Here is a 27750-nt window from a genome sequence, read left to right on the forward strand (position 1 = left end):
ATAGGTGCAAAACTGGCACTCGGCAATGGTTAGTGACGAGAAAAATTATTAAAGTTGTGATTTAATATTTCACAACTATATACTTATATATGTCAGTGATGTTAAATACAGTTTTAATATTTTACCATGTGTTACAGTAATTGGTACTTGAGTGTCAAGAACAATTTTTGACAATCTGATTGTCATATTTTTTCCTATTTTCTCTTCTTGAAATATGTCTATATTTATTTGTTTCATATCTTCTAGGTGAAAAAGGACAGGATACTATGCAAATCTAGGCAGAACATGGTCCAAGGGGCTTGGGAGTTGCTTGGCTTTGACTAAGGTTTTTGAATAGTTACATAGGATGTTAGTTAATATAGCATCTATCTTTTAATTATTGATCTTTTAATTTTGAGTAACTAGTATTTAATCTTCTTCTTTTTTCATATTCTAGAAATCTACCCCAAATCCCACTGTTAAGAAAGGAGGCAGTAGTAGTGAAGAAGACTCTTCTGATGAGAGTGATGAAGAACCTACTTCGCAAAAGCTAGTACCCAAAGTATGTCATGTTTATATTCTATTTCTTGTTTCTGGTTACCTGATGGTGATATGTAATCATATTTTCTATTTGGGAATTATATTAACACATAAATGCCTTCTAGAAAACTCCTGCCAAATCAATTGGTAAACAGGGAAGTAGTAGCAATGAGGAGGAGTCTTCTTCTAAGGAGAGTGATGAAGAACTTGCACCTCAAAAATTAGTTTAGAAGGTACCAAACATTTTTTTCCATTTGCCTATATTTTGAGATTACTAGTTCTCCTTTTTTGCATGTCCTCTCTTTTGATTAGTGTGGCTGAGATTTATATATCTTACATTTAATATTCAACTTCTTTACATTTTGAACATGTAGCTTGTCTTATGAGGATATTGAAAAGCTTTTTTACCACTTTTTCTTGTTCCATTTGTGACATTTGCTTTTACATTATTGGTTATAAGCTTTCGTTAGTTATAAACATTAGTTGGTTGATGATTGTGTTTCTCTTGGCAACCGCCAAGTCCTTTAAATATATCATGTATATCAAGTAAGGAGTATGATTTAGTTGGTTCAATTTTGATCTCTAGCTAATCATCCCTAGTCTTCTTCTGTCGTGATTGCATGAGTGTTATTCTTCACTAGAGTTGGGTATGTGGTAGTTACATCTCTTATGTCTTGATCTTGAAGATAGATTTATGTTGTGGCATGGTAGACGGCTTCAATTTGATAGTTGAGTGAAAAAAGAGAATAATGTCTACAATCATTGGATGTTGTGGGCAAGCTTCAGGGAGATGTAACCCATGCCATGATTTTCATGATGAATATATGCTTTATTCCAACGATCCTATGACTGACTTCTACCAAAAATGATATTACTTATTCAGTGTGCTTTTGCAACCTATATCATATTATTCTCTTGCTCAAGCATACTAAGCTTTTAACACAACAAAAAAAAAAATTTGACCTACTAGCCCCTATTCTTGGTATTTAGTCAAATCAACTATATCCAACTTGAAACACTCCAATTACGATGATTTTCTAAAAACATATATCATACAAGCTTCCCTTATTCAAATCCAGGTGGACCCTAAATCATCTCAGATTTAGCTGTTCAATTAGAAAAGTTAATAGTCTAATTTATTTGGGAATTTTGTCTTCTATTTTATTCATAACACACAAAAATGAACAAAAGAGAGTTCATCAAAAATTAAGAGCAATATTGTATTCTACAAGCTACTTCTAGCTACTGTCAATTCTGAACAGGGTTGAAGTCTCAAAATAATTTCTCTCTTCAGTGCATCTCTCTTCACTTTTCTTGTTGTGGTTCTTGGAAATGGCTCTTTCTGTGGGAAGAACATCATTGGCAACTTAAACTTGTTTATACAAAGCACAAACCATTTCTTTCCATTTTTACGGTGTGGGAAGAAAACCCAATAATAAATTCTTGAAAATGATCTAAAATATTAATTACAAAACATACACAATTGATTCTAGATACAATCTTGTTGATTTTGTCTCCATTGAAGATTTTCCAACATATGAGGCTATGTTATAAAGAATATATCCACTTAATCTACAATTTTTAAATAGTTTGATAGGAGAGGCGTACCTAGAAAGTCCTTGCTATTTACAAAACAATCATAGTAGCATTGGGGACAATTTTTTGTGCTCATTCATAGCTACATAGTTCAGCATTGCAAAATTCTAATGTTCCCAGTGCCAATCGTCCCTTAGCTGGATGCATGCATTAACAATTTCAATAAACTTTGGATTTGGGATTTTGATAATGACAGCTACCAAAATCCTTGGATGTTGTAATAAGATCTTCTCCACCTATGATGGTAGAAAACTATTTACTGGCATATATGAAATAGATGAGTATCATCTTGACCATCAATGAAAATTATGCTCAACAACTAAAGTTGAAGTGCCTTCATTTGAAACAACTTAAGTTTTTCTATATGGGAGACTTTAAAAAGTGCCAAAAGTAATTGAGCAGAGGTGAAGATATCCAAACCAATAATAGAATTAACTACCACAATAGAACAAGATGATTTTATGGGTGCAATTTTACAACAAATGATGTTATTATAAGTTGGCATTGAGCTATAAGAGAAACACTCACCTCAGAAGGATAAACATTTTCTCCAAAACTTTTAATCATGTCTTTAGATCGGCCAAGAAGCCATAATCTACCCTCTTCATCAATCCATCCAAGATCCATTGTATTTAGCCATCCATTTTCACTCAATGCTATTGTGGTTGAATCATTTTGGCCCCAATACTTCAGTATCACATGTTGGCCTCTTGTCATTATAGTCCCCACATTGTATAAGTTATTAACTTCAAGAAATTCATCACTATGTTCTATCTATATTTCCACATGAGGAGTAGGCTTTCCCACACAAACTCCTATTCAGCAGTCTTGAAAATTATTCTGATCAGATGGATCCATGGAATAATCCTATATTTTGGTAAAACTGCCTTGTCAAATGATTGGATCATGGGCAAGAGTGAAAGTCATTAAGGAACAGGCCTCTGTCATACCTTTTTTTAAATAATAACAAACAAGAGTTTAGAAAAAGAAGTAGAATTAGGTCTTCTTAGGAAGTAATATGAAATAGGTAAATGAATGCAACTATATGAAAGAAAATAACATGACATAAAGGTTAATAGAAATCATTAAATGGGAGAGTTTTCAATGATTATGGCATCTCCCTTTCCTATTATTAAAGTAGACTGTAAACTAACCATAAGCTGAAAAGATCTGAGCTCTTGGAAAAAATTCAGTGACTTTATTGATAAGTTTTGGTGACAGGCTTCCAGCTCCATTAATTATCTTCTCAAGACTTGAAAAGAATAGCGTTGATTCTCCTTTCTTTCTTCTATTGCAGAAGCATGAGGGATAGACAATTACCAGTGTCCAAATTAGATTTATTCTCACAAGTTCATTTTTAGCCTTTACAAACATTATATTTTTACAAAAGCAACAAACATACAAAGCAATTTTTCAATTACAAAACATTATAGTGATATATGTGGTTAGTATTTGATCTTCCTATTGACAATATAGTTAACATTTCTATTCCATGGAAAATCTTTTCTCGGCAAATGTTCCTTCTGCTCAACACTTGGGTTTTGGTTCTAACTTGTGTGCAGCCACATTTTCCAAAAGATTACCAATGACTACATCTCTTCCTACTACAGCTTTACTACATATTGATAAAACCTCTAATTTCTACTAGGTTTTGACAAACAAAAGAAACCATGTTTTTCCAAGAGAGTTTGAACTTTGGAATTGTCTGAATAAAACATTTTCATTTTTATGTTTTTAGTAAGAGAATTTAGTTACGCAAGTAAAAGGAATTATTAGCATACCTCAAATTGATGCAAAGTGTAACTATATTAGTAAGCATAGTTGGTATAGTGATCATCGATGATATAGAGTATCTTTGTATTGCAAATAGAGCAGAAGCTAAATTCAAACTTGGGTATAAAGATATGGCATCCTCCTGCCAATACAATGGCCAACAACAAAGAGATTCCACCAATGTGGCATAGTGGAGAAGTGTGAAGATAAACCTGTCAAACATGATATGAGGAAGAAAAAATGAGAATTTTCCAGATTCTATAATATGGAGCCATCATGAAAATAATTCTTACATTATTTTATGTAGTTGACAGCTTAAACATCACACATTAAGGCTTGATTCCTAGGCTAGTGTTAAGTAGTCAAAGTTGACTTACTTTTTCCAAGCCTAATGTTTCCTTAGTATGTGAAATTTAAGGGTGGTTGTACTCTTCATACTATTTTTTAAATTGACAAATTTTTTATTTGCTAAACTAGGACATGTGTTGTGAGAAGCAACTACTGAAGCAAATGGAATTACAAAAACAATTTAATTATATGTTTATAATAGTACTTGACAGATACACCATTATTAGTCTTTGTTATTCTTTATTATTAACTAATATGCAATGATTACAATATTCATTTGTTAGTCTACTAGTCGGCCATGAGTCCTCAACTATGAATTAATGATTCAATACATAGTAGGCCAATGGTAGTTAAGATGACCACTTGTTGGTATATACTAGATGGCAACTGATGGGAAATTACCAATTACAATGCATAAGAAATGACTAGCCAAATAATTAGGAAATAAACTCTCGATTGACAATTATACTTGCTTTTATTAGGAAATATTGCAAACTGCATCTTTTGCTATGGTACTCTTGATTGACAATTACTTGCTTTTATTGGTTGAAATGTGCACTAGAGCAATTTTGTAAGCTGTTGCATTATTGTTTTAGTCATTGGTTGTTTTAGGTCTTAATTTTGAAATGCTTTTCATATTGACCATAGTAGCCTTGAGTTTGGATAATTGTGTTGCACGAGTGACTAGGTTCTTTCTACAGGTGGGCAGGATTAAGTTCAGAAGAGATCTACAAGGCTGTTGTTGAGGCACAGAGGCAACCACCATAATATGCCAGTGTAGTTGGTGTGGGCATCCCAAGAGAGTTGTAGAAGATGATTGGTGAATGTCTATAGTTCAAACCTTCAAAAAGGCCTACTTTTAATGCTATGTTATATATTTTTCTATGTCATATGCATGAGATCCCCCTTACTCCTCCTACAAGCCCAAAGAAGTAAGATAAGTTTTCATTTTAACTTTGCAGCAAACTTCTTTGGATTTAATTGTTATATTTTTCCTTTGGTAATGGTTTCATAATGAAATTATTTTGCATGCTTAAGGTGCTTGTTTCTTGAACATGGTACTAAGTTCCACATATTCAAGTTTTGACCAATAAAATGGGTTAGGATTTTTTTACTGTACAATCTTACTAAGCATTGTGCTTATATGATTTGTATATTGGTGTTGCATGTCATCTTCCACTGCTAGCAAGGATTCTCTAGTTCCATTTAAATGTTGATATAGTCTACATTGATCTTTCTAACCAAGATTCTCAGGTATTTCAAACATCTAGTAAACATAGATGTTGCAGTTGGTGTCCCTCGCCATTTGGCTTGCCCTTCTCAATGTGATTGTAGCATCTAATGTAATAGTAATAAGTTGTCCTAGCTAGAGCTTCTTTTTATACTATTTAAATGACTCTTTTGATTAGAATGAATGGAAAGACAAACAAGAATGCCCTAACAGATTTGGAGCCTATATTTTAACAGCCACGATCTCTTGAATGGTTAGAACAAGTCCTAAATTGTAACCCTCCCTTTTTCTCCCATTAAGGGGACTTTAACTACCTTATATCATAAATAATTTTCTTTAATCTTTACAAATTTTATAATGTTGGCTTTTGAGAGCACAATTATATTCTACTCCTCTTATATCAACTTTACAAATAAAGTAATATAAAATATTCAGTACTCGTCATAAAAAGATTCTTAGAATACAAATTTCTTCTCCCAGACTGTGAGCAAGATGTACCTATGGACTGTGAACTACACAAATTTTTAAAAATAGCATTCAAAGGGATGTAGAAAGATCTAAAATACCATGAACCTAAATTTTCATGCTTATGGGCCTCCAGACTGCATAAATGAATAATATAAAGGCTTACTTCTAGGAGAATAGAGATGTGTATACTATGCATTGAAGGATGAGTCAAGACCACTACAGTACAGTAGAATGATAGGAGGTTGAGGGGTGAGTTGCACATGCAAGGTTAGTTGAGATTCCCTTGTAGGAGCTAGGTGGGTCTAGGGGTTTGAGCAGTGGGTATGTCAAGGTATTTTTAGTGGACATTTGTAAGATTATATTTTGTATCTTTTGATGAATAATGTAAATATTATACTACAGATATATATTGTCGATCATTGCATCAATTGATTGTCAATGTAATTTCAGCTTCTTTAAATCATATTGTTTACCAAAAGTTAAATTTTTGCTTTTTTAATTTTTAATTTTTGAAAAATAATTGGTATATATTTTATTAATAATGCTCATGTCTTTCCTTGAGATCTTTTGTTTTGTCCCTATTGTCCCTCAAACTCAGAGAAAAACTGAAGAAAGTATAATAACTTATCATTTTGTTTTGTTATTTTATTTAGGAGAAGCAAGAGAACCATCTTCAAAGAATAAAGGAGAAAGTTAGAACACCAGAAGGTGTGCCACACTTATTTGACTTAGTAACTGTTCAGGATGAGCTCATTAAATTGGCATTTTATGCTGCACTAGGAAACACTATTGTAGCAAAAGATTTGGACTAGGTAGATTGCATTCTTTAATTATTTTTTAATTGTTCTCCTTCTTTGCCCCTTATTCTAGTATAGCATTCATTTTATTTGTTGGATTTGTAAGAAAAGATCAACTAGTTATAAAATTGAGGTTAGTTTTACATTTATTATAGAAAAAAAATTTCAAGGTCCATGCATTTGGATGCCACTACCAAATTATGCATATTGTAATTTCATATATCTCCTGATGACAATAATAAATGTCATTTTCAGCACCTCTTTCTTAAATATTTTGTATATTTCCATAAACTTGTCTGTTTAATCTTTTTAATTTTATTTATTGTGTTCTGTTAGGCCACTCGAATTGCCTATGGTCCAAACAAATAGTTCAGACGTGTGGTCACATTGGATGGTGTAGTTTTTGAGAAGTCTGGTACAATGAATGGTGGCAGCAAAAAACCATAGGGTGGTAAAATGGGAACATCCATAAAAGCTTCTAGTGTTTCTGTGGAAGCTATTGCGAGTATTGAAAAGGAACTTGAAAACTTAGTTGAACGGCTTAGAAACATACAGCAAAGGATAAGTGTTGCTATTAAGCAGTATCAAGGAGCAAAGAAGGCCATATCACATTTGGAACTAGAATTAGCCAAGGCACGCTTGGAGGTCTAGAACCTAAACAACAGTATTTCCAATTTGTTATTTGTAGACATCATTACCACCTTTTTAGCCATGGAAATGATTTACCTTATCTTACAACTAGAAGGATTACAAAGGCAAATGGTGCACTTGAAGTAGCTGTGGTGATACCTAATGCTTTCAATTAAGGAAGCACATATGTATTTTAGCTGCCTATTATAAAACTTATTTGGATAAGCATAAAGAAAAGAGCTTAGTGTAAATTATTACATCAACATATCCTTGTCAATTCTTTGGTTTTTTGATCATGTTCTGTACCTCAAATGCATTTGACATTTTTTAATTGATCTCATGAAATAATGTTTAATGTTTGCAAGAGAAATTGCACTGGAAAATAATTTGAACGGTTTGGTTAGGTGTTTTCTCAAAGATTCTTTCAATTTACTATACAAGTTACTTGTTTCTGAAAAAAAAAATTCCCAAATACTTCAATCTGTACAACTTCATACTCTGGAGCAAGTGTCAGATAGGGATTATCCCACTCTCCCCATATTTTGTATCTCCTAAATGATTTTCTTTTAGCATATAACTTGTTGTGCATAGTTTTCAAGTTCACTTATTGAATCGGGCATATTAATGAAGCATATTAGTTATTATCAGTGTTTAAGACAATTTGATTAGTTACTGTCAGTGTTTTTTAGGCATTCTTTAGAATAGTTCACATACCTTGCATATGATATGACATTTTGCATGCATCCTGCACTCTCTCATCTGGTTGATGATGGATTACAAAGAGTGATCTGAAACGATGATGCTAAAAAATACACACAATCAAATCCAAAATGAACTTGCATTACAAATGGATTGTGGAAATTTGATATTGTTAATTTAGCATGCATGTCTACCAGGACAATCATAACTTAAACATGTTTAAGTTGTGATTGTCCTGGTAGACATGCATGCTAAATTAACAATATCAGATTTCCACAATCCATTTGGCTGATGATGGATTACGAAGAGTGATCTGAAATGATGATGCTAAAAAACACACACAATCAAATCCAAAACAAACTTGCATTACAAATGGATTGTGTAAATCTGATATTGTTAATTTAGCACGCATGTCTACCAGGACAATCACAACTTAAACATGTTTAAGTTGTGATTGTCCTGGTAGACATGCGTGCTAAATTAACAATATCAGATTTACACAATCCATTTGTAATGCAAGTTTGTTTTGGATTTGATTGTGTGTGTTTTTTAGCATCATCATTTCAGAGCACTCTTCGTAATCCATCATCAGTCAGCCAAATGAACGAGTGTAGGATGCATGCAAAATTTCATATCATACACAAGGCATGTGAACTATTTTATAGAATGCCTAATAAAAATTACACCCATGCGTTGGTCAAAATTTCTACCTTCATTGGTTAAAATTTTGACCAACGCCTAGGTATGTGTTTTCTACCTTCATTAGTCAAAATTTCTACCCTCATTAGTCAAACTTTCTACCTTCATTGGTTGAAATTTCTACCTTCATTGGTCGAAATTTAGACCAATGCCTAGGTGTTTTCTACCTTCATTAGTCAAAATTTCTACCTTCATTGGTCAAAATTTTGACCAAAACCTGGGTGTTTTGTACCATCATTGGTCAAAATTTTGACCACTACCTGGTAGAACTTACACCATGGCTTTGGAAGGTTTTCGACCAATAGATTGGTTGAAATTTCAACCAACCAGTGTATTAATGGTCAAAATTTTGGCGCAAAAAAATTTGGCCAATTGGTTGGTCCAAATTTTGACCAACCTGGGTCAAAATTTCCACCAATAATGGTCGAAAAATGAGCTCAAATATACTAGTGTCCCATCCTAACTAGTACTAGCACTCGATGCATGGGCAAGAACATACAAAGACTCTTATTAGGTTCATTTTTCTCTCATTAGTGTAGTTTTTTCACTTATTAAACAACTTACAATGGGTTACCCTGGTAGCCACTTAGGGCCCCAGCCTCCATTGCAAGCCACTTCCTGAGATTACATATAGATAACCTACCATAAACTCATAAAATTACAAATCAAAGAATCATAGTATATCACCTTAGTCCTATACAAGTGATTGGAAAGCATCAAAAGATAATTCACAATAACACATCAATTCTCTACAAGCAACTAGAAATCATCCCAAAAATAACTGATTGAAGACTCCAAAAAGGTCAAGTCGAATATGTCATACCATGACATTACCAAGAGAAAATCATACAAACACCTTAGTCCTATAAAAGCGACTGAAAAGCAATCCATATACAACTTATCAAAGACTCAAAGGTTATATCAAATAGGTCACACCATTCACCTTAGTTTCACAAAAGAACACTGCAAAGCAATAACAAGCAATAGATCAACACACATCATAGAGCATACCAGACACATTACCATGGTTGAGTATAAAAGATCGAGATCAAAACATCATCATGACATCACAAACATAAACTCCCAAGCCTCCGGTAACATCCTAAGATTGGTCAACACTTTAGTCAACCCAAACCCAAAGCATAAACAACATACAAATAACAGAGTAGTTTTATAGTTTGGTTTGATTTTGAAAACACATAGTTGAGTTAACAATAAGGCTTCAGTTTTTGTTTTCAATGTAAATTTTCAAGTATAAAAGATTTGCATTTTAACCCTTAACTATATAACCCAATTCTTATATTTGAATAAGATGCACAATTACCCCTATTCCATTTTAAGTCAATTATTCCAAAATAATTTAAGGGTAATTATTTATTTAAATTATTAAAATAATAATTATTGATCTTCCAATAAAATAATTACAGATTTATTAAAGTCAATATCATTATTAATAATAATAAAATCAATCTAAAACTCTATTAAATAACTTCCATTTATTAATTAAATTAATTAATAATTAGATAAATTAACTATATTAACATTCATTAATCATTTATTAATTTAATAAATATTAATAAAATTAATAATTAATCATTTAAATCAAATTACTAAATATTAATGAAATTAAAAATTAATAATTTAAATTTAATAAAATAATAATAATAAATAATTTTTTTTAAAAAGCAATGGCAAGCAATTAAGGCCCGACGACTGCCCTTTACAGGCAGCTGCCATGCAGCCCTTTTGCAGGCTGCCAGCTATAATGCCTACGGCTACTACCATATTCATGTTATGACCGCAGTAATTATTAATTGTTTTTGTCATAGCACTATTGCGAGCAGTAGCTACGGCATTAAAGCCGCAGGGGTTGGGAGGTGGGGCGTGGAGTCTGCCTCCCCCCCTCCCAAATATAATTTAATTAATTATTTTTTCCTTTAAAATTTTTTTTTTGGATTTTGTTTTAAATAAATTTTGTTTAAAACAATCCATCAACGTCACTATATATATATATATATATATATATATATATATATATATATATATATATATATAGAATAAAAATTTCAACAATACTCTAATAGGAAAATACGACAAACCAGTTGAATTTTAAATCTAGAATTTCCATTTCATTCAAACCCTTCCCTTTCTAATTTTTTATTTTAAATCTAATGAAAGAGGATTCTAATGATATTTTAATCTTTCATGTATATAGAAGAAACCCACATGCATACTAGTAATTCCAAATTACAATATTGAAAGATTTGTCACAATGGAATTTGGAGAAACAATTCACAGTCACGAAGAAGATAGGAATATTTAAATAATATAATTAATTGGGTGAATCAAAACACAATAATCTACTTGGTTCTGATGCTAAAATCACAAACACCCAAAAGATTTGTGAGAGAAATTTCTTCTCTCAAAACCTTCTCTTTGAAAATTCCTTCTCCAAAATTTATGGTCCCTCAAAAATGAACCCTCAATTGTTGATAAGGAGTTCTCTCCTAAATTCGGGGCACTAATTTTGTGATCATCTAAGGGAACTCCTTGATCACCACCCTTTAACTCTTTATTATCTTTTCTTTTATATTTTCATGCATGCTTTTGGCAATATAAAATATTTTTATTAAATTTATTTGCTTTCTCTTTTTAATTAATTTATTATATGTTAATCTCATGCATACTTTATGCAATTTTAAAACTCTTTAATAAATTAATATCTTTTCCATTCTTTAATTTATTTTCGAAGTGTTAATTGATAAAATATCTATTAACTTAAGTAATACTAATATTTAGCATTTATATAAAAATGATCTCCTAAATATATTATTATAAAAATAAATAAATATTGTTATGCTCTAAAATTAAACTTATAATTTTTATCTTTAAATTTAATTATTTTTATTTTATTAACTTCCAATTAATTAAATATTGACATAATCATAATAATTTTCCATTAAATTAAATCATTAATTAATCTTTTAATTTGAATTAATTAATAGAAAAATCACTAAAGACCCATAAAATAAAATACGAAAACCCATCATAAAGTACCACATACAAGGTCAAACTCAAAGGTTATAATCACAAATTTACTTCTTACGACGAGTTTAGAAGGGTAATCATCACATATACTTGTCCTAATTTTCTAGGACAAATGGGCTCAAAGGTTAGTGCATCGTAATCAGAGCTGAACAAGCCATGGCATGAAGTGGTGCATCGTGTAGATCCCGACTAGCAGGTGACTACGACTCCCTTCCTTAACCACATCAGAAACATCATACATAAAGAAAACATACACATGCAGTATGGGGTAAGTATCCATAAGAGAACACGTATAATAATCCATCTAATTAACATCATCAAATAACTAAAATTACTATAATAATCATCATCAAGGTATAATTATGCATACAAGAAGTAAATAGTACCAAGTAGTCACATCATAAAATCAACTGAATATGAAACAATTTATCTGATAATATGAAAGATAATGCTACTAATCATCAAGCATAAACTAGCCTAAAAGAGTTTAGCAATAATAATAAAAATGTAAACTAGGGGCAGGCACTACATACAGAAGAATTTGTTGAACATTTGAAGAATATCCATGAGGAGGTGAGGAAGCGTGTTATGAAGATAAATATGTAGTATAAAGCAAAGGCAGATATGAGAGGAGGTATAAGGAATTTTAGATTGGAGATGAAGTCATGTTTCATTTGAGAAAGGAGAATTTTTCAATGGGTACATATAATAAGTTGAAAATGAAGAAGTTTGGACCATGCAAGCTAGTGAAAAGGCATAATTCTAGAAATGCCTATGAAGTGGGGTTGCCTATTGAATTGAATATTTCACTGGTCAATATTTAACATTTCAAATTTGATAGAGTATTATGAAGGAGGAGATGGAGATGAAGTTGTAGAAATGTAGTGGAGAATTCCAACAGCTAGTTTGGCTACCAAGAAGATTAAGGAGATACTGGATAGTCATGTCAAAAAAAGTAAAAGGAACATAACTTATGAAGAATACCTGGTCAAATAGAAAGGAAGGTCAATGGAAGATTCATCATGGCTAGCAAGGGAGGAGGTTAACCATCTTGGTTTTCCTCTAAACACCTAAGACATGACGGGGTCACTTCTCAAATTACCCTAGGTGTCTGATGCAAGAGCATCCTGGGTGTAAGAGCAATCTTGCATCACCCAAAAATATTTCTTTTTTGTTTCTTGAATAACAGTTGTCTTAGTGCAAATTTTTTTTCTAGAGGCTTGCTACTTAGTAAGCCAGTCATACGAGCTCAGAATGTCCTAATTTTAGAGGTGGATATTCATCTTGGATATAACAGCCTACGAATTGAGGTCTAGTGTCATATCATGAGTATTCATGGATTTATTATGGATTTTTGGTGTACAATTTTGGTATAAAAAATTTAGGCTCATTGTTGAATGCCTAAATGTACCCAGATGAGGTCCAAAAACTCAACAGATGGGGGCTTGCAAATTCTAAAAAGTGGTTATAATAGCCAATCATAGCAACGGTTTGAGAGTTATGGCCTTTTGAAGTTGGGTCGAACAAAACTTCCAAAATAAATATCAAAATTGTATTTGGTTGACTCTATATGTATTTTTAGGGTCTAGCGGCCTTAGGTATTAAGTTTGAGTGTCTAGAAACTTCTCAGGTGGAATAAAATTGCCTACTTAAGAAATGCACATACATCATATAAGACAACTCTAGGTGATAGTTTGCAGCTTTGTCTTGCAGACTATTGTAATGAAGGCGCCCATGTGGGTTAGCATATCATGATTCTGAATTTTATAATTTTACGTTTGCAGCAATAATAAGATGTTCATATTTTATTCTCGCAAATTATTATTAATTCTTTGTTTTTTTTATGTGTTTATGGTATTAAGTGGAGCACCCTTCATCAATACTCCATCTTGCTAATCATCCACAAAGAAAGATATACACTTACAAAATTATAATGCTTACTTATGAAGCATAAAGCCCTTTAATGCATCGTGCTCATATGTTCAAGAATGAATCTACACATCTCATATAATGCTTCACATATACACTCCTTATAAAGCCCCAATAATCTAATATTTCCCTCAATTGACAAACCCTCAACCACTAAGCATATGCTTTCTCTTAGAGGTGTAAAGTGCTCACCCGTAGTTTCATTTTTTGATCTTATTTTGAACTCTTTTAGGACTATTTTCAAGCATGTGTTAGTTTAGGAGATACTTGATTTATAGTTATATGACATTACTTCATGATTTGATTATATTTCCAAATTGATTACTTAGTTGATATATTTCATGTGTTACTTGATGATAATGATTACTTTTGTATTAATGATGTTTTAATTGCTCTTAGTAAATGTAATTTCTTTCATGATGTCGATTTTTTTATATTGGATTCTGATGTTATTTGTACTCGTGATTCATTATTGTACTTATCTCATACTTGTATGTGTATGGTTTGTGTGTCTATTTTGCATTTATGTTTGATGCATCTGATATGGTTGAGGGAGAGTCATAGTCATCTACAAGTTAGGGTCTACACGATGCACTACTCCTCATCATTATTTATTTAACATAGATATATATGCACATGTACATGCTCATCTTTTATGTAGGTTGCATGTACTAGGCATCGACTTCTCTAAATCACTAGAATGAGCATGCCCTATTGTAATGACTCAATGGTAAGAATGGGGAGATAATATTCATGTCCAATTGAAACCAAAGTGTAATTACATATCTTGAGAAAGAGGATATGTATTTGATTTCCTACCCTTTTTAAACCCATGACTTTTTCTTTGTGTTGGTTGTTTGATTTTGACTTTGGTCAGTTTTGCTAATGTTGTTTTTATGTGGAGTTGACTACGTGATTAATTTGGTATTTATGATTTAATCATGATGCTTGGATTAATCTTATGATATTATAATTACTAAATATCATTTGATTTTAAAATAAAATATTAAAATATGATGATATTTAATTAATTAGAAACTAATAAAATATATGATTTAATTAAAAGACTTAATTTAGAAGTCTAAATTGGAAAATTGGATAAAGAGAATTAAAATATTAAAGACTTAATATTGATTTATTGTAATTATTTAATTAATAATGATAAAATTAGAGTTGCATTTAAATAATAGGCTTTAACTATTATTATTAATTAAATAACAAATTCTACTTTAAAAAGTGCTTGCACTAATTAATAAAGTGGAGAAAACATTTTCTTTAAATAATTCAATTAAAAAGGGCTTTAAGGATGCATGAGAAGAGTAAATAGATTAAAGTAATTATGAGTTAATAAATTGGTGGCTTTTTAGAAAGTTAGAGATCAGAAACTCTAGATAAGGCTAGGGCTATTTATTATAGAATGTTTAGTTCATTTTGCACACATAGGTTTTTGGGGAGAAAGTTTAGAATTGAAAGAAAAAGAATTGTTAAAATTTTGGAAGGGTTTAGATTTATATGCATTCATAAATTATCTCAAAGTTTAGCAGTATATTTGAGGTAGGCTTTGAAACTCATAATTCATTTGAAAAGAACTCTTCTCTTCATGTTTGTTTGAATTTCTGTAATTTGATTAATGTACTATTGTATTCATTTTGGATCAAGAAATATGTTTGAGAAATTTGATTAATCTTGTTAGTAGGGAACTTGGTTGGGAAATTGACATGTTTGGAAAAACAATGGAGAAATTTAGAAAACAAAATCAATATTCATCTCAAACCTCTTTGTACTTGAATTTCCATATTAGAAATTGAAAGAAAATAATGGACTAAACAACTATGGTTTGATCAAATTTATGTTGTTAAATTTATTTATTTCTCTTCTTTACCTCTAATTAAAAATATATAGAATTATCCTTATTGATTATCAAATTTAAAGAATAATGATAAGGTCAGTTTCTTGTCATTTAGGTCATTTTCTTTCAATTCTGTTAATTTTTGGTCAGTATAGTCACATTGTTAAGTGTCATTTGAGCATCTTTTTAGTCCTCTACTGATGTTACACTAAAATTTATCTTTTGTGCAAGTTAAAAAGGCATCCTCATCATCTTCCATGGTATCTAAGATCGCTCCTAAGCCAGTGGCTTTCAAGTATTAAGGTGCACTAAAGAAGTCTACCTTCATGGACAAACATTCTGAGATTCATGACACTGGGCTAGGACATATAGATTGGAACACATTTCTAGTGCTATGCAAAAACCCAGAGAGAGGTCAAAAATGGTATCAACTTTGATTAGAAGTGGGTTGGTGAATGCAGCTTCACGTCTAATGTTTGTCCAGTCATCAGAGTTAATAATGACATTGGCCCATCACTACATAACTATAGAGAAGGTAGTTAATAGCATTACTGGAGAAATCATGTTAGACATACATATATGTAACATTGAGAAGGTCATCATGGCATCCTTACCATCCATAGCAGAAAACATTACCATGGTATTGCATGTGCATATTCAACACAGGTGCCTTGTGATTTTAGATAGAAGAAGAAGAAGGAGCTCAAGTCCATGACAATGTTCAACCATAAAGAGGGCATAAATCATCAAAAAGATCACGAATAAGTTCATAAGAGTGGTCTTAGATGTAATTTGAGAAAAAACTAGAAATTATTTTCAAATCTGGGAACTTTAATTTTTTTGTGAATTGAGCACCTTGCACAACTCCCCAACGGTGTGCTAGTGTGAAGGCTTGCTAGTGCGAAGGTGTGCTAACTCTGAAGGTGCGCTAATTATGAAGGTGCACTAACTTTGAAGGTGCATTAACTTTGAAGATGTGCTAGTATGAAGGTGCACTAAATCTAAAGGTATGCTAGCATACATATCCAAAACATATAGAGGTCCCTAAGGTCCTCAAGATTACCATGGATTTCTCATCTTTTGTAGCAGCTAAGATCACACTCAAACCCATGACTTTTAAGTTACAAGGAGTTCCCAAGAAGTCAAACTTCATGGATTTGCACTTGAAAGTAAGAGATACTAACTATTGGTAGATGTTATACAAGAGAAGAACTAGATAAGATCGATGATTGGATAAGAACTAGACAAGAGTTAGATTCTATCACTTTTGGAAAATTGTAGACTTAGAAAAATTCTGTCACTTTTGGAAAATTATGGACTTAAAAAAATCTTTCAATTTTGGTCTTGTCACCCAGAGGTGCACTTATCACAAAGGTGCACTTTTCATAAGTTGCACAAAATATAGAGGTGTGTTTCTCACAAGATGTATGAAACACAAAGGTGCACCGATAGTTTTGATCAACTGCGGCGGCACTGATAGTTAACTAACAATTCCATTTTTTGAGAATTTCATGCCTCAAAAATGTGTTTGGTGGTAGTTTAACTCCTAGAAATGCCAAGAGAAGGTCGAGCTTGCATTTTTCAAAGCTCCAATGACTCCCAAATCATCTCATGGTTTCTCTCTTCTTATCTTCTTCTCCTTTTATTGGTTTAAGTCATGTAAAGGTTCATGTACCCAATAATTGATATAAACAATGATGGAGACCTACTTAGCATCATTTAGAGAGTCAATTTGTATATAATTAGCTTTATTTTATTAGTTTTTAGCATAGTATTTGCATTAGAAGTGTTCTCACTCCTAACACAAAATAAGGAGAGTGTTTCTTATAAATACATGGATGTAATATGTACTCTAGGCTGATATTTTGATGTAATAATAAATGCTATCAGTGCTCTCATTCTGAGTGTAGTAAATTTTGCCAGAGTGTGTTATTTTTTATGACTTCACATTCATGAATAGTAATGGAGCCAATAGTTTGTTTTTTTTTTTTGATAATTTTGTGATCTTTTAGTTATGGTGTTTGTCTTATGTTAACAAATTTTGTTATTGTGACGAATTGGAGAAAGGGTCATCATTGTTCTTACATAGAATTTTGTCTCATGTGTGCACACATTCCATGGCTGCACAATTTGATGTATTGTGAAACATTTTCCAATTTTCAATAAAGTTCTCATCAATTATTGCATGAGTGGAGTTGAGGAAGTATTGCTCCTAATTTCAATGGTTTCCTATTAGGTCCTTTTCATAATTTAATTCATAGAGATGTTGTTGCTTTGGTTTATGTCCATTAGGAATTTATCTTTTCAATAATTTGCTTTAAATCTCTCATTACTGTATCTTCATAATTTTATTTTAAAATGTTTGATTAAAAATAGGAATTCATAGAGTTGCGTTGATTAGAAATTGAATTCATCATAAAACTAAAAATACAAAATTACATTGGTTTTGTGGTTACATTTCATCAAAGTTGTGCAGAATTGGTAGATACAAGAAGAGGTCTCCTTGTGAATATTCACATTTATCTTCGATTGAGCTACCCAGTAGGTTGAAAAATAGTCATCTGGAACCTTGGATTTGTTCACTGATCAGCTTTTCAAGAGAGAGATTCATGAGAATTTTAGGCATCAACAGCGTGCAAAATGATCGCTCAATAGGTAGAAGGATTTTAGGGTAATTAGTTATGGACTCCCTTGGTTAAACTAAAAGGAAGAAGGCTAAGGTAAATTATGGAGAGCTTGTCTCAGAATCTGAGGAAGAAATTGAATATGAAGAAAATAATGAAGTGACTAAGGGGAAGGAGAAAGTGGAAAGATTGTTTGGGGGTGGTAATGTCCCAGTGTCTCCTCCCTCTTTGTGTTCGGTTCACAATGAGATGAGTTATCTTGTAGTATTAAAAGAAAAAGAAACTCAAGCTACTCAAGACGAGATGAGTTATCCAATGGTAATCAAAGAAAAATAAGTTAGACCCCTCAATAGATTGTGGATGATGAGGATCCAAGAGAATCCATTAGGCTTGTTGAATATGATGAGTTGGTAGAGCATGATTTATTCATCTCTGTGAAAGATGCTTAAGGTAAGGAGACTAAAGGCCTATCTCATGGCCTGAAAAAAATGAAACAAGGGACAAGTCTTTCTCAAAGGATAAAGATAAGAGAAAGGAAAGGATTCCTATTCTACAAGTGGTTAATGAGGAGGAGTTCATTGTTAAGGTCATGAAGGAAGATATCAATGATATGGCCATCGACCATCCTCATTGTGTTTTGCAAACTACAAAAGCAGCTTCCCAATACTCACTCAAACTAGATAAGTGGATATCCCATTCCCTCAAAATGTAGATCTCTTGAAGCAAAAATTGAGGAGATACAAAATAAAGAGGAAGAGAAAGTGCAGAAGGAGGACATTGAGCAGAAGGGGAATCTAGAGATGATTGAGGAAATGAAGAGAAAATTTGATAAAATGGAAATTTTGACAAGAGATCTATTAACTAGATGTGCCCAGGGTTTGCTTGAAGCTACCATAGAGTGTATGAACATGGTGTTGGGTAGCTTAGAGCAGGGTAAGGAGGGGAAGCTAGTGCTTAACCTAGAGGAAGATAAGAAGGAAGAGACGGATGTTGGTCCTAGAAAATGTACCCAATCCAACACCAAGATGAAGTAAAAGAAAGAGACCTAGTAAGACAAAAAGACATCAAAGAGGTCACAAAGAAGATCAAAAGCATTTAGTAGTGGATAAGGTAGAAGAATTAATCTATCTTCTTCTATCTTATTGTTGCCTCTTTTCTAGTTTTTTGTCTAGTTAGACTATTAGTTTCCTAAATCATGTTAGTTTAAGTGCAGGCTTTAGCTAGGTTTTGTTAGTTGTGGCTCTAGGTGTGTCTATTGGTTAGAATATTGTTTCATTTTGGGACTTACAACTTTAAATAATTTTGTAAAATTGTTGGGGTTTTGGGTCCCTTGTAAAAAAACATGTTTTATTTGTAATTAAAAATGTCAAATCTTAACAATGTTAGTTTGTGAACCTTATTGAAAAAACTAAATTTAGGTGCTCAATTTATGTATGCAAGACACAAACATCTAGTCAAATATGAGCTCTATATGTTAACTTCAAGTCATTGATATTCTTTGTTAATAGAATTAGAAATGCAAGACTAATAACAATCATTTGGTTAGTTTAAACTTATAAGTGCCTAAATAGTATGTACCTGTAAGTATAAAATTATATTAAATTCTTGCGATGGTAGTAAAATATGCTACGTTATGTAGTGATAAAAGGATTTGTATATGTGTCATTATTTCTATTTTTTATATGAGGTAGAAATAGAAATAATTTTTTAAAGATATCCTAGCTTCTCTTCAAATATTCATGTCAGGGTCCATAGATAAGATTCTTTGGGCTCCAGCTAAGGATGGTAGATACTCAGTTAAAGAGGGATGTAAAATTTTATAGCAAAATGGAACAGATAAAATACCATGCAAAGCATTTTCTTTTTGTTGGAACCATGTTGTACTTCCAAAAGCTGGGTGTTTTGCATGGTTAGCACTAAAGCATAGAATTTTAACTAGTGATAGATTGAGTAGATTGCACATTACCCCATCTTTTAACTGCCTATTTTGTATTGAATGTGAAGGAGTAATGGATCATCTTCTTGTTTCTTGTTCATTTGCTAGCCAATGTTGGAGCTTCATTTTGAATAAATTAAATTATAGCACCCTTTTGCAAAACACTTTATGGGAGATTTTTCAATCTTGACCAGTTCTTTATCCAAAATTGTTGTTTACAAATCTTTGGAAGTGTATTCTGGGATTAGTTGTGTGGGCTATATGGTGGGAGAGAAATAAGTGCATTTTCAAAAAAGAGGTAAATTCCATTGACAAAGTTTTGGAAGGCATGGAGAGAGCAATATTAGAAGTGACTAATATGAGTATGAGAAATTGCAAAGTTAACCCTATTGTTACTTCATGGGACTCAACAGTGATTCAGGAATGGAGATAGCTAATTATTCCTAATGGTTGGAAAATGAGCAAGCCATCTTCTTCTTCAATACCTCGACAAGAGGTGCATTGGTGTTCTCCATCTGAGGGCTTTTGGAAGTTGAACTTTGATGAGGCTTCCAGAGGAAATCTAGAAATGTCAGGTTTGGGGGCATGTATTCGGGACTCTCAAGGATCAATAGTTGCTATTACTACATCCCCTTTACCCAATGGTACATGGCAGAAGCGTAAGCTCTATTGGGGGGACTTATTTTAGCCAAGCAAGGTAATTTTTGTATGCTATACATTGAGGGAGATTTGTTAGTTATTATAAATGCTTGCATTTAGAGGAAGTCATATTATTGGAAATTAAATTATATTCTTAATCAAGTCTGGCGACTTTTAGATGATTGTCAAGACATTTGCATTTCTCATACATTTCGGGAAGGTAATTGAGTTGTTGATTATCTATCAAATTTGGGCTGTGATGGACTAACTTTTTCATCCTTACATCCATTGCCTTTGAATGAAAAATATGATGAGCTTAAAAGAATAATTCATATTGATAAAGCCACTTGTCATCAAGTACATTAAAATTATGACACAATCAGGGTTCCTAGTTGAATGTCGATATCAATTTGTGTGAAATATTCTAGCAATATTATGCGGGTATGTTAGTACAAATTGTTGGCATTTGGATCGACATTTGTTTTGCAGTGATCACATGGCTTATTAGGTGTAATAATAAATTTGTATCGCCAGTTCGCAGTAAGCTCATATGGATAGGGATTTTCCATATTCACTCATGATCATAGTATCCAAAAAGTTTTCTGCAAGGTTACTTATTCATAGTTGAGTTTGCAATTCAGTCATTGTGAACAAAATGTCAAAACAAATTAATGTCGCTGGCCCCTATGATACCTGTCAGAAGAAACATCATGTTATGCTACCAAAAAACTACTGGATTTGGATATCACCAAAGTCTAATAAAATTCCATGACCAGGTGATGTGGATGATGCCGAGCTTGATAAGATGTTCATTATTCATTCTCCTATAATCTACAAGGCTATCAGACATGTAATTGGCGAAGAGCTTTTGAGGATAACAAGTTGAAGATTGCTATGCAAAACTATGACCTTTGGAGTGGGATGGCTTTAGTCGGGAGTCTTTTTTCACATGAACAATTCCTTCACAGACATGATTGTCGAATCATCTTCAAAGCACTTAAAAAGGCTGTGGACAATCGAAACCCTTCCTGTATGAAATCGGCATTACAGGTAACAGCTCGTGCGCTTGATTTTCAATTTGAGGAAAGGATTAAAAAGTTGGGATATGCTCTTATAGATTTGCAAAAAAAATTCAAATGCTCTTTGTAGTCAGGATAATACATTGGCGACTATGATCCCTCAAAACTCTCAGGCTGGTGATTGGAATGTCTGGTCTTCTTTGCCACCATCAGCATTGTAACCTTCTCTTGTTGTAGACCATGTTGGGTCTAGCTAGTCTCCTAAAATGCATGTGGAGGAGGAAAAATGTGCTGGTTGGGATTGTGATAATTCTCAGTGTGCTTGTGGTTAGGGTAGTGACTTTGGTGTATGCAAAGATACAAATTTGCCAAGTGGATCAGAACATGGGTGTTCTAAACTCAGATACATGTTTTTTCTAAGGCATGTAGTGATTCTCATGGGTGTGATGTTATGGAAGAGTGATTTGTGACATCAAGTTTTTGGTTTTTTGTTGTGATAGTTATTTGGAGTCTTGGATGATATGTTTTGTATCTTTTCCATATTGTAACTTGTTGGTGTAATTATGGGAGGTTGATAGTACTCCATATTGTAGTCATATTATGCTTCTTAGGTTGCTCTCTTTTATACCTCTATATATCTTTTTGGTTGTAAATATTTGGGATGACGCTAGGTTTTCTTACTTCTTTCCTAGCTAACTTTTTTGAATCAATTTTTTAATAATAATATAGTGGCTTGCTACTTTTGCCTTTAAAAAAAAATCAGTTAGTTTGCAATAAATTAAAGTTTATGCATAGTTAGCATGTGTTTTTAGGTGTAAATAAGGTTCAAAGGAGTTTTTAAAATTATTATTTTAATGTAATTGGAAACATTGATAAGATTTTATAATGTTTAAATAGGATGTGAAAATGCCAACCTAGTGCTTAGAGCCTTCAAAATGCATTATAATATCAAATTTCTAAATAAATAAATAAATCATATTGACAAAGTATTCTTTTTTTTCTAAGTGGTATTTTTATTCATATTCATGGAATGAAGTTTGCATTGCAAAAAAAGGTTTAAGCGAAATTAATCCATTAGCTCTTCCATTACAGCCATAGAAAAAACCCTTACCCCAAAATAGAATTCAACATGAGGCCACCGACAAAAAATAGCATAAATATTAACATACTAGCCCTACTACAAAAAATAGGCATATCGAGCTACTACCAAACAACCATCAAGAATCAATTACTAAGCCCCTAGTGATACATCATCTCTTCCCTGGTCTCATTTACTATGATTTCTCCCACCGTCTCCACTGTCCCTTTCTTTACCAACGTGTGTTTCCTCTTCCTCTATCATTCTTCTACAAACCTTCGCCTATTCACTTCCTAGTGCTAAACAAATTAGTACCCCAAACACTTCCTATTCATTAGTACCCTAAACACTTCTTGCATATGTTAATTGAAATTTAAATCTAACCTCCTAAAATTCTTTATCATCTCAGCTCCATCATGTAGGCAAGCATCCACATTGGTCGTTCTGTCAGAAATAATATTTCCCTCTCTTAGGAAATGAGTGATTTTAAACTCTTTGAACTCTGCCAATAGCCTTATGATCCTTCTGATATATTTGTCAAAAATTATGACTCCATCTTAGCTTTAGTTATCCCATTGACCACTATCTAGGAGTCGCCCTCTAAGAAATCTTCTTTTCCTCACACTTATTTACCAACCAAAAAGCAAAAAATAATCATCAAACATTTTGTAATGTTATTTGTTCCATCTAAAAGTTGTTTTGCACCTAACATTGGAATATTTTCCTTAGCATCTAAAATTACATAGCCTAGGCCCTACACCACACCTCCCCGACTTTGCTTTGGAAGCCCCATGGAAGTTTACCTTTAGCCATCCCTCTCCTAAACTTTATACTAGTTCAAGTTGCTCATTATTAATGGGGAGAAGATTAACCCTTAAAGGCCCATGAATGGGTCCTTATTTAATAATTATTATTCATATTTAGTAATAAGTTTAATGGAGTTGTTTGTTTTGTAACTTCCATTTTAAATCATTTTTCTTCAAAAAATCGTCACATTTTTTCATTGTCTTGATCTTTGTACTCATTATTATTTAGTGTGGTCAACTTTTTATTATTAATAGATATATTTCATTTATTGAATAAAATAAAATTGTTGAAAACTTAGTTAAAATTAAGAAATAATGATATACATGCATAATGTTGAAATATCTTATAAAATATATAATAAATATATGTTTTTAAATGCAAAAATCAATTAGATAGTTTAATTTAGCATTCTTCTTATTTTTTGTGGCCAAACTTGTCGCTCTCATAAAAATTTCTATTATGTAAACTTTTTTCTTTGAAGACTAACAATCTTTAAACTTATTAACTAATACATCTCTTTTTTAATTGTCATGATTCCTAAAGATATTTGAAATTTTCTTTTTTAAAGACTAACAATCTTTTCAACATTTTTCAATTACTTCTTCACTTTTTTCAACTATCTTAAAGGAGTTCAAGAAGCCAAATGATTCATTTAGAATTAAGAAATAATGATGTACATGTATAATGTTGAAATATCTCATAAAACATTTAAGAAATATATGTTTTCAAATGCACAAAATCAATTAGATAGTTTAATTTAGCTTTCTTCTGACTTTTTTGTGGCCAAACTTGTCACGCTAAAAAAAAAACTATAATGTAAACTTTTTTCTTTTAAGCATAACAATCTTTAAGCTTATTAACTAATACATCTCATCTCTTTTTTAGTTGTCATGATTCATAAAGATATTTGAAATTCTCTTTTTCAAAGACAGACAATCTTTTAAACATTTTTCAATTAATTCTTCACCTTTTTTTAAAGTGAGGAGTTGAAGAAGCCAAATGATTCATTTGTTTGTTTCCCATTTTAATATGAATAGAACAATTTGTTGAAACGAATAATTGATAATTGACAAGACCTATCTATCTAATTTGACCCACCACTAATAAAAACAATAATATTACACACAATCACAACCCAAAATGAATAGAGAAATGACACTTCATACAAGATATTCCTTGTGATCACAAAAGAACCTTGTCAATTGTCAAGATCAATGGCAACCACAAAGCATATCATGCACCTCAAAGTTTCAAACCGACCACGTCCATACAAGTCGAAAGTTGCTTCCCACAAGGCAACCTGCAATCCCTTTTCCCGGGTAGAAACAAAGAGGAAAACAGTTTTTCCCAATCTTTCCACAGAAAAAGCAGAATATAAAGGGACCCTGCCATATATTCCTCGCCCATCATCTCCCACTCTCATTAATGCAAATCCCATATTCTTTGCTTGGAATCCCATACTCCTTTTCCACAAAGCAACTCATTCCAGACTTGTCAGATAAATAAGAGATTCTGCAATAGGCAAGATAACGACGTCACTAGAAGTCCAAAAGACCCATCTTTCTTCTTCATCCATTATACCATAATGTTAAGTCCCATTTTTATACGAATCCCATGACTCTTTCACTCTCATTTATTGCCTATTGTCCTTGTCATCAATCAGCCTTTTCTTTTTTGGCTCAATGCACCAAACTCATTACAAGTTGTTCCTTTTAAGGAGAGATGGGTACGCCTCCAGAACTCATTTTGGAGTAAGAGAAGATCACAATGTATTCAGAGCCCAAATTGAAGAGTGGAAAAGCAGGAGCTTCACAAATGATATCCGGTGGGGATTTGTCAAGTATCAGTTGTCCCTCTAAGGATTTTCACAAGTTTCAGGATACCCAGTTGATTGTTTTGGAGAAGGTGGTGGGTTCGAATCCTGCAAAGGCATGCCTCTGCCTGTGTTCCCCCACTACTCATGCTGGTTCTTTTCGGTGCCGTCTTCATCGTTCTTCTCAGACTCAGTGGGTGTTTATGAGGAGCAAGGGTAGCAATGTCACCATGCAGCCTAAAACATCCAATACCAACACTGTTGAAGCTCAGTGAAGGAGTTAGGGTTCAAGCATATCAGACCTTTAAAGGTTTTATATTTGCTATTGTATTGTATAGGTTTGGATTTTTATATTTGCTGTTGTATTGTATAGTTTTGGGTATATGTATTCCTCATAGAGATACTTCTAAGCAAGTTGTATATTGAAATTAATGGGGACTTGGTATGTTTCTTTTATTAATTGAAAGGGAATATCTTGGTCTTTTGCTTGGTCTATGCTATGGCCGATCTTGGCTATGTGATTTTTACTATGTAAACTAGTAAAATATATATGTCATTATATTGGCTGCAATAAAGAGAAAACAAAAGTAGTGGTCTTACATGAGTATTTTGTTCACTTTTTCTATAGGAGAAATGATGTTTGCAATTGTCAAGCTTGTATTATGCACTAAATTGAACTTAGTTCTATAGCTTGTAATGAATAGTAATTTAATAATAATTTTTAGAACAATAAAGAGAAAATGAAAGTAGTGGTCTTACATGAGTATTTTGTTCACTTTTACTATTGAAGAAATGATGTTTGCAATTGTCAAGCTTGTATTATGCACGAAATTGAACTTAGTTCTATAGCTTGTAATGAATAATAATTTTTAGAAATACTATTGAGAAGTTTGAGAGGTGAGGGGATCTTTTCTAGGTCAAAGCTAAATAGGTGGGCTAATTTAATGATGATGAATAAAGATTGAAACTAGCATGCAATTATACACTGTGTTTTAAAGTTGCAAGTGCAAATGATGATAAAATAGTTTTTATGTATTTATATCTACATGTACTTGATGCATATAAGACCAATCATAGATTTACTCAAATCAATTAAGATTAGTCTTTAATTATAACAATTTAGCATGCAAATCACACCACTTTAGCATGTGATTTGAAGTGATTTGTAATATCTATATTTAATATAAGAGAAGAATTGTGTTAAAATTCAACCAACAATAATTTAAAAGCAAAAGCATATGACAAACAATAATGTGATATGCACATTCAAATATTATTGCTACATGTGGCTAAATCTTATATTAACCAAACATAAAAAAGAATGTTGACAATATGCGAAGGAATTGAAAAAATAAACATAAAAGGATTTAATACACATCCTTAATATGGCACAATCCACAATATGAAAATATTATGTAAGATGAATAGTGTCGAGACATGTGATGCCAATATATGTACAACCTCGTAATGAGGTCACTCCTCTATGGTACTAGATAAAAAGATGAAGGGGATTATGACTTCACACACATGAACTCAAATGAAATAACTAATAGTTAATTAATTAGATAAAATAAGATAAAGTTAGGTAGTTTAATCAAATAGTAATTAAAACATTCATTTACTCCATTCCTTATATACAAATAAGATGATGTAAAAAAATTACCTCAATTAATCTTTTAAGCAAGAGAGAAAAGATGAAATGTTTCCAAAAGTAAAACCCTCTTTGAAATATTTTATTTCTTCACAACAATTAAGATATTGTACATGATTTGTTTGGATATGAACTTTTCATAAATCAAAAATAAAATAAAGAGACAACATAGATATGTACAACTATATTTTCAAATTTGGAATCAATTACTTTTCAATATGTTCAATAAGAAATAATAGATATATAAAATTGTATTTATCAACTAAATGTCACTTTTATGTTCATCGTTCAAGTCAAAAAGGAAGAGATAGAAATAGAAATGTGTGAATGTGAACATTTAAATATTTGTCTAACTAGCATGTTTCCCTCAATATTCAATTCCATTAGAATGAATAAAGATAATGTAATAAAAAAATAATGCTTACTTTGCACTTTTTTTTTTTTTTACTAAATTACTTTACTATTGTATTTGTAAATAATTTTAAACCTATTTCTAGTCTAATAGGTGATCATAAGTATTGATTTTGTAAGTTTCATAGGCCTTAGACAATTGACGCTAGCCACCTCTTAAAGGTTGAAACCTTTATTGGAACTTGT

At 32.0% G+C, this 27750-nt stretch overlaps 1 protein-coding gene and 1 pseudogene across 1 annotated transcript; one reads left to right on the forward strand and one right to left on the reverse strand.

The window, feature by feature from the left end:
- Positions 1 to 1744: 1744 nt before the first annotated feature.
- On the reverse strand, positions 1745 to 25148 carry LOC149556683 (2-succinylbenzoate--CoA ligase, chloroplastic/peroxisomal-like; annotated as a pseudogene).
- Positions 25149 to 25232: 84 nt separating this feature from the next.
- LOC149556684 (uncharacterized) lies at positions 25233 to 25962 on the forward strand. The gene has a single exon (XM_089831121.1). It carries the CDS (start codon positions 25457 to 25459, stop codon positions 25775 to 25777), a length of 321 nt encoding a protein of 106 aa, XP_089687247.1. The 5' UTR covers positions 25233 to 25456; the 3' UTR covers positions 25778 to 25962.
- Positions 25963 to 27750: the final 1788 nt, after the last annotated feature.

This window comes from Cupressus sempervirens, chromosome 5, assembly GCF_028749045.1.
Source record: "Cupressus sempervirens isolate cs-2001-9-10 chromosome 5, ASM2874904v1, whole genome shotgun sequence".
In the NCBI taxonomy this organism is placed as follows: Eukaryota; Viridiplantae; Streptophyta; class Pinopsida; order Cupressales; family Cupressaceae; genus Cupressus; species Cupressus sempervirens.

Excerpts from the sequence above, each read along its gene's own strand:
- LOC149556684 (XM_089831121.1), top strand. The coding sequence starts at position 25,457 with ATGTATTCAGAGCCCAAATTGAAGAGTGGAAAAGCAGGAGCTTCACAA.